General features: G+C 45.8%; 1 protein-coding gene across 1 annotated transcript; it reads left to right on the forward strand.

Moving 5' to 3' along the window:
* The first annotated feature begins 7,466 nt into the window (after window positions 1–7,466).
* LOC138649529 (leukotriene B4 receptor 1-like) lies at window positions 7,467–8,636 on the forward strand. Its single transcript, XM_069740002.1, has one exon. The coding sequence runs from the start codon at window positions 7,574–7,576 to the stop codon at window positions 8,564–8,566; it is 993 nt and encodes a 330-aa protein (XP_069596103.1). The 5' UTR covers window positions 7,467–7,573; the 3' UTR covers window positions 8,567–8,636.
* The last annotated feature ends 237 nt before the right edge of the window (window positions 8,637–8,873 follow it).

Consider the following 8,873-nt stretch of genomic DNA (forward strand, 5'->3'; position numbering starts at 1 on the left):
GTCTTCACAGGAACACTGTGGCTAATACTGTTTTAGGGGACACTGTAAATGGCACTGGTACTAGAGGAGCATCAGAAATCCATGCTCAGTCCTGGAAGCCTGTTTAATAGAGGACCGATCTCCCAAACAATAGACTACCATGGATATCCTTAAGTGAAAAATTTACTTTTTTTTGTAATCTAGACACTGCAGTAGTACAAAAAGTAATAGATCTGAATTCATCTTACCACAAAGCAAATCCAATAGTTAGAGCCGGACAAGGAATTTTGGTGTCTTAGGCAGATGAACCGAATGGCTCCCAAGCAAAGGAATGGGTCAGAAACTAAGGTTGGAAAACTTAATGTATCTCCCTCCTATGCGTCAGGTAAGAAGCTCCAATGACCACTTCCACTAGACTGGCTACCTTTTCCATTTTTCATTCATTCATTGTTTGCAGACCATTTACACAATACGATGGATGCCTTTCTTGATAAATATAGGATTACATGTTATGGGCACTAGATTCCGTGATGGAGCGTTGATCCCGGGAACTTGTCTGATTGCCGTATGTGGAGTCAGGAAAAGGAATATTTCCCCTAATATGAAGCTATTAGTGTCTGCCCCATGGGGTTTTTGCCTTCCTCTAGATCAACATGATAGGCTATAAGTTGAACTCGATGGACTTAAAGGGGTTGTGTGATGACACACTTTGCTGCTAAAAACTCCTTCACATGTATAAATATTCACAGAAAATGTTTAAAGTGGATAAAATTAATAAATAACACATTTTTATATGTCTTTTGGTTCACTTGTCTCTTCATTTCATACTAAATAGAAGAGATTGTGGGATGGATTATACGAAGGCCCATGTGACAGCAGCTGCCTTCTTTCATTGGCTCAGCTGTCACATCGCTGTCTTTACAGTCTTCTTCCCCACTGTGTTCAAATAGTCCCTTACTACTTTCCAGCTTGACGGGAATCCTTTTTCTTCCTAAAAATGATGTGCACTCATTATTTACTCCCATAGTCCTCTCTCTATCTGTCTCTCGTAGGTTAGCTGGACTCCGGTCCAGTGGCCACTTTGGTAGTTTGTCGATAACAAAAGCATCATATAGAGCGTTTGTGAGAGAGTGATAGGAATGAATGACATGAGGTAAGCATGTAATTAAGATTAGTAGGAAAGGTGGTGTGATGGCTGATAAGCATTGATCAATGTATATATATATGTATAGGAATATGGAATGTATATATACATACATATAAATATATCTGCACACATAGGCTGTCACCAGGTTCTGAACTGAACAGGTTATGTACATTTTGTTTATAAGTTATAATGTAGACTGCATAGGCACCGCCCTCTGCTCTCTGTACCGGTCGGTCACTATTAGTTTGTTGTCTGTAGTTTATCGCTTCTGATGTACAGCACAAGGGAATCAACAATGCTCTAAAAATAAATAATAATAATAAAAATAACCGGAGCGGTAAAAAACATGAACACTGACCCTATCACTAACCTGTCATGGTGCCCTGCTGCACACCATCCGGTCATCTTTTTCTTGCCATAGCATCTGCATCTCCAGCCTCTTTGCTGTAGGAAAGGTCTAAAGATGAGCAAGCGTGCTGGAATAAGGTGTTATACTCAAGTCAGTAAGTTTTCCCAGTTTTTTGTGGCAAAATTAGGGGTCTCGGCTTATACTCGAGTATATACAGTACCTATTCGGTATTGCTGCGGGGTCTCTTCGGGCTGGGACATGAATCCTCCATCAGAAATGGCACATGTGTATAGCGCACTTCAGGCGCAATTTTGTAAGCAACGCATCCAGGGATGAGGATTGTGGCCCAGGAGGGTTGTGGCCTGCGCAGTCCGCGCTTTCCGGCACCATTTTTACATACTGAATCTATATATAAAATTTGTTAGCAGAGCAATCCAGCCACTTTCTACTGAATATATATAGAAAATACGTCAGTGCAGCAAGCCAGTTACTTTTTACTGAACATGATACAATGGGGGCGCCGGATGGGAGCAGCACATGACAGAATGGGGGCGCAGGATTGGAACAACACATTACAGAATGGGGGCACAGGATGGAAGCAGCACATGAGAGAATGAGGGCGCAGAATGGGTGCAGCACATGACAGAATGGGGGGCAGGATGGGAGCAGCACATTACAGAATGGGGGCACAGGATGGGAGCATCACATTACAAGATGGGGGCACAGGATGGGAGCAGCACATGACAGGATGGGGCGCAGGATGGGAGCAGCACATGACAGAATGGGGGTGCAGGATGGGAGCAGCATATGACAAGATGGGGATGCAGGATTGGGGCAGCACATGACAGGATGTGAGCACCACATGACAGGATGGGGATGCAGGATGAGAGCACCACATGACAGGATGAGAGCGCAGGATGAGAGCACCACATGACAGGATGGGGGCACAGAATTGGAATAGCACATACCAGGATGGGGGCAGCACATGTCAGAATGGGGGCACAGGATGGGAGCAGCACATGACAGCTGGATGGGAGCACCACATGACAGGATGGGGGCACAGAAATGAAGTAGCACATATCAGGATGGGGCAGCACCTATCAGAATGGGGGCGCAGGATGGGAGCAGCACATGACATCATGGGGGCACAGGATGGGAACCCCGCATGACAGGATTGGGGCGCAGGATGGGAGCACATGACAGGATTGGGGTGCAGGATGGGAGCAGCACATGACAGAATAGGGGCGCAGGATGGGAGCAGCACATTACAGAATGGGGATGCAGGATGGGAGCAGCACATGACAGAATGGGGGGTGCAGGATGGGAGCAGCACATGACAGAATGGGGGCGCAGGATGGGAGCAGCATATGACAGGATGGGGCGCTGGATGGGAGCAGCACATTGCAGAATGGGGGCGCAGAATGGGTTCAGCACATGACAGAATGGAAGTGCAGGATGGGAGCAGCTCATGACAGAATGGGGGTGCAGGATGGGAGCAGCACATGACAGAATGGGGGTGCATGATGGGAGCAGCACATGACAAGATGGGGGTGCAGGATGGGAGCAGCACATGACAGAATGGGGGTGCAGGATGGGAGCAGCACATGACAAGATGGGTGTGCAGGATGGGAGCAGCATATGACAGGATGTGAGCACCACACGACAGAATGGGGACGTAGGATGAGAGCACCACATGACAGGATGGGGGAGCAGAATTAGAGAAGCACAAACCAGTATGGGGGCAGCACATACCAGAATGGGGGCGCAGGATGGGAGCAGCACATGATAGCATGGGGGTGCAGGATGGGAGCACCACATGACAAGGTGGGGGCACAAGATGGGAGCACCACATTCCAGGATTGGGGCAAGGATGGGAGCACATAACAGGATTGGGGTACAGGATGAGAGCACATGACAGGATTGGGGCGCAGGATAGGAGCACATGACAGGATGAGGGCACAGGAAGAGAGTAGCACATGACAAGATGGAGGCGCACAAAACAGGATGAGGGCGCAGGATGGGGGCTGCACATGACAGGAAGGGGGCACAGGATGGGAGCAGTATATGACAGGATGGGGGCGCAAGATGGTAGCAGCACATGACAAGTATATACGGTATCTATCCGGTATTGCCGCAGGGTCTCTTCAAGCCAGAGGCTGGAACATGAATCCTCAGTCAGAAATGGCACATGCGTATAGTGCACTTCAGGCTCCATTTTGTAAGTTATGCAATCGGAGATGAGGATTGTGGTGCAGGAGGGTTGTGGTGCCGGAATCGGCACCTGCGCAGTCCACGCTTTCCAGTGCCATTTTTATACTGAATCTATATATAAAATACATTACTGTAGCAATCCAGCCACTTTCTACTGAATATATAGTATATAGAAAATACATCAGCGCAGCAATCCAATGACTTTTTACTGCACATGACAGAATGGGGGCGCAGGATGGGAGCAGCACATTACAGAATGGGGGCGCAGGATGGGAGCAGCACATGACAGAATGGGGTGCAGGATGGGAGCAGCATATGACAAAATGGGGGCACAGGATGGGAGCAGCACATTACAGAATGGGGTGCAAGATGGGAGCAGCACATGACAGAAGGGGGACACAGAAGAGGTGCAGCACATGACAGAATGGGGGCGCAGGATGGGAGCAGCACATGACAGAATGGGGGCACAGGATGGCAGCAGCACATGACAGAATGGGGTGCAGGATGGTAGCAGCACAAGACAGAATGGGGGTACAGGATGGGAGCAGCACATGACAGGATGTGAGCACCACATGACAGGATGAGGTGCAGAATTGGAAAAGCATATACCAGGATGGGGGCAGCACATACCAGAATGGGGGCACAGGATGGGAGCAGCATATGACAGCATGGGGGTGCAGGATGGGAGCACCACATGACAGGGTGGGGGCATAGGATGGGAGCACCACATGACAGGATTAGGGTGCAGGATGGGAGCAAATGACAGGATGAGGGCACAGGAAGAGAGTAGCACATGACAAGATGGAGGCGCACAAAACAGGATGAGGGCGCAGGATGGGGACTGCACATGACAGGAAGGGGGAGAAAGATGGGAGCATCATATGACAGGATGGGGGCGCAAGATGGTAGCAGCACATGCCAAGATGGGAGTGCAGGATGGGAGCAGTACATGACAGGATGTGAGCACCACATGACAGGATGGGGACGCAGGATGAGAGCACCACATGACAGGATGGGGGCGCAGAATTGGAGTAGCACATGACAGCTTGGGGGTGCAGGATGGGAGCACCACATGACAGGATGGGGGCACAAGATGGGAGCACCACATGGCAGGATTGGGGCACAGGATGGGAGCACATGACAGGATTGGGGCAAAGGATGGGAGCACATGACAGGATTGGGGCGCAGGATGGGAGCACATGGCAGGATGAGGGTACAGGAAGAGAGTAGCACATGAGAAGATGGAAGCACACAAAACAGGATGAGGGTGCAGGATGGGGGCTGCACATGACAGGAAGGGGGAGCAAGATGGGAGTAGCATATGACAGGATGGGGGCGCAAGATGGTAGCAGCACACGACAAGATTAGGGCACAGGATGGAAGCAGCACATACCAGGATGGAGACCATATACCAATATAAATGCTCGCCACCCGGCGTAGAACGGGTTCAATAGCTAGTATTTATATGTAGATAATGGGCATACATATATGAGACAGAATATTTAAATTATATATAGTAATTTACATGATCAAACTTGGAAACCTTCCTGCAAAGTCAGGGTAAAGGAGAAACTCCTTTGCTAAAGTTGGCAAATGTCCTGGCAAATGGCTTCCTAAGGGTGAATTTACATGCTTGTGATTATCAGTTGCAGAAATTTCTGTAATAAAGTGTGGAGGCAGTAAACACTCAGTGGCCTCTTTCACTTCTTTATGCAGCAGTGATGACTTTGTTATCTGACTACTGGTGGATGACTGAGATTGCAGAGCAGTGTAATAAAGTAAACTCTGCCTTCTTGGTCACTGTCTCTGCTTAGTACAAAAATTATATGACAAACTCCTCACAACTGCGCTCTGCATTACCAGCAGAGATTGGTACAAGGAGGCCACTGCCTGCTTCTCTGATTTGCCTCACTGCACAGAGAGGAAGCAGGGGGGAGTCACAATAAAGACCTGGCTATTTATTGCTTGTGTTGAGAAACACGTGATGGTGTCTCCGCGGCTTTTCTACATGCATTTGCATATTTCCCATAAGGGATGGGGGCAGTGTTCTGGATCACTGCGTTGAGAAACACATGATGGTGTCTCCATGGTGTTAGATGTTTTGATTTCCCCGAGGTCATTCATACTTATGTATATAGTCCTTTTACTAGGCGTTGCTCCTAATAGCCAGTTTCCTTACTCCACACTGATGAGGGGCAAATACCCCAAAACAGCTATCTGTGGATGGATACCATGTTTTGGCATAGGTGGTTTTCCTTTTTGGATGCTGCCCTTCCCGTGGTTGTTCCTTCCCGGTGAAAGACCTGGCTATTTATTGCTTGCTTTGAGAAACACGTGATGGTGTCTCAGCGGCTTTTCTACATGCATTTCCATATTTCCCATAAGGGATGGGGGCAGTGTCCTGGGTCAATGCGTTGAGAAACACGTAATGGTGTCTCCGCGGTGTTGGATGTTTTGATCTCACCGAGGTCATTCATCCTTTTGTTTCTAGTCCTATCCTTAGTGTCCTAATCCATTCCAGGGTTTAGTCTTGTCTGCTCTTTTTCCAGGCGGATTATGTCAAGGGTTAACTTTGCTCTGCCTCATTCTGGGTTCAGGTTTGCTATTTTGCTCCCAAGCATCCTGTTCGTGGTGTCAGCGATAGTTCTGCCTTCGGCGTGTGAACCTGACTCTGGTAGCTCTTGATTTGTCCTGCTGTGATCCCTGACTTGTCCTGTGTCTGTTGACTCCCTCTGTCTGCCCTTTGCCCAGCGTTTCTCTGTTTGTCTGTTTGATTCTCTGGTTCCTGACTTGGCTCGTATTTGGACTCGCTTCTGCTTTCTGGCTTTGTCTTATCCGCTTCTGACCGCTGCTGAACCTCCTGGCTTGTTTCTGACCACGTTTACTGCTTATCCCTTTTGGTACTTCTGCCTCTGATTGTATTTCAACTTGGCTTGTCTGACCACTCTCTCGCCATTTGATGGCACCTGTGCTGCTGCTCTGTGGTGTTTCTCTGTGTACGTAATCTCACTTCCCTCTCAAGCTCCCTCTGGTGGAAGTTGCATTATTCTGCACTGCAGCAGCATGATAATTAGGCTGTAAAATTCTAAATTGGATGGTGATTTCCCTGTCCTCATCTCTTTTAGTCTCTGTCACGGTCCCCCAAAAATTGGCTCAATGAGACCATGGCATGTGATCACTTCAAAGCATTATAGGGAAAATTGACATCGTTTGCCCTCTCTCTGGTTGCTGCAGTCTTCAACAGTGTTTGAAATGGCGAATATTATTATTTTTTTTTGCGATACACACAAATCAAAATGCAGATTATTTGAATTCTCCAGGATTTTGCAGATTTCCGGTAATTGGAATTGAAATCAATTTGCAACAGATTGGTCCACCCATCCTTAGGACCCAACTCTCAAGAATGGAGGCCCAGATAGCAATGCTTGGTTATTTTTGAAACCGTTATAGATGCAGAAAATCATGCATGTGCAGCCCCTTTCCATTCTTGAAGGCCCCTCTTGGACAAATATGGCATAATCAGTCAATATACAATAATTTGTAACTATTGAAATTAACCTTTAAAATAGATTTACTGGTGGCATGTGAGTTATTTATAATATTCCATATTTTCAGAGATTACTTTCATCTCTGAGCCCAAAATGATTCTTTAAAATTTTATTTCCAGCCTAAAATGTATTTATATGTATTCTTTGTCTTTCAGGATGATAGGACTTTCGATCTTCAAAAAAAATTGATTTAATGAACATCAACTAATTTTATGAAACTTTTAGAAGAACAAAAAGATTCGTTAAAATTTTTTTAATTTTGCAAAAGGCTTTTCACAATTATTACAGTGTTGGGCTAAACTTTGTAGAAGAAATTCAAATATTTGTTTCAACACAGAAATGCTATCGTGCAATCTTTCTGAAGAAATTGACCAGAATTCTGATAACGTTTTTATAAAAAGTGTTTCATGCACTTTATTATCTGTGGCTTTCATCGTCGGTGTTCCTGGAAACTTCTTGGTAATGTGGAGCATATATAGAAAGCTGAAGAATATTTCCGTCACTGTGCTTTTAATCGGAAACCTCGCACTCGCAGACTTCCTCATTCTGTTACCTCTGCCTATCTGGATATATACCTCAGCAGTCAACAAGTGGGCTTTTGGATGGGTGTTTTGCAAGATCTTCATGTATATCATTTACTTTAATTTGTACGTCAGTATCTTCCTCATCACTCTTTTGAGTATCGAGAGGTTCTTGGCTGTATTTAGACCATTTCTTCTCCACAGATGGACCAGACAACATGTTTTTCAAAAAATTACCATTCTAATTTGGATAACAGCTGCACTCCTTGGTATTCTCTCCCTTCCACTCTATAACCCAAATCCAAGTGGACAATCTTTCCAATGCATTCTACATGAGTTTAACAGTGACACGCAAAAAGTATTTTTTCTTTTATTAGAGACATGTGTTGGATTTTTGGTTCCATTCTGCATCATCCTCATTTGCTACGTCTCCTTATGGAGAAAACTCAAAGAAATGAAATTTGGGGGTCGACGTAAATCAGATAAAATAATCATTATTGTGGTGGGCACTTTTGTCATTTGTTGGATTCCATACCATGCGTTCAACATTGCCAATATCGCCTCTTTTTTACTGGATACATGCACTCTAGAGGGAATTTTGGATCTTGGACGTAATATTTCTGGGGCTTTGTTGTGTATAAACAGTTGTTTGAATCCTCTTTTTTATTTTTATTATGCGTTTAGAATGAAAAGTCCTACAAAGATCATCAGGCTAAATATGTTTTTTGAAAAATTTGGAGGAACTGAGACAGAACTGAAGACGAGTGAAAATACTGAAGACAGAATACCAGTCAGAGCACCTCTTGATTAAAATGCTATAGTTGCTTTATGCTGTTCAGATGCCTAAACGCCTTCAATAACTGGATGGCAAAACACTTTTTCGGTCTACAGTATGTACAGTGCTCAAATAAGGTGTTATCCAGGCATGTTTGTGTGCTAACCGAGTGTCTTCGGTGTGCTCGAAAAATATGTTCGAGTCCCAGCGCCTGCATGTCTCATGGCTGTTCAACAGCTGCTACACATGCAGGGATTGTCTGTTTGTTAGCCAATCCCTACATATGATGCGGCTGTCGAACAGCCACAAGACGTGAAGGTGCGGGGACTCGAACATATTTTTC

This window comes from Ranitomeya imitator, chromosome 9 (genome assembly GCF_032444005.1).
Source record: "Ranitomeya imitator isolate aRanImi1 chromosome 9, aRanImi1.pri, whole genome shotgun sequence".
NCBI classification, from domain to species: Eukaryota; Metazoa; Chordata; class Amphibia; order Anura; family Dendrobatidae; genus Ranitomeya; species Ranitomeya imitator.

Excerpts from the sequence above, each read along its gene's own strand:
- LOC138649529 (XM_069740002.1), top strand. The coding sequence starts at position 7,574 with ATGCTATCGTGCAATCTTTCTGAAGAAATTGACCAGAATTCTGATAAC.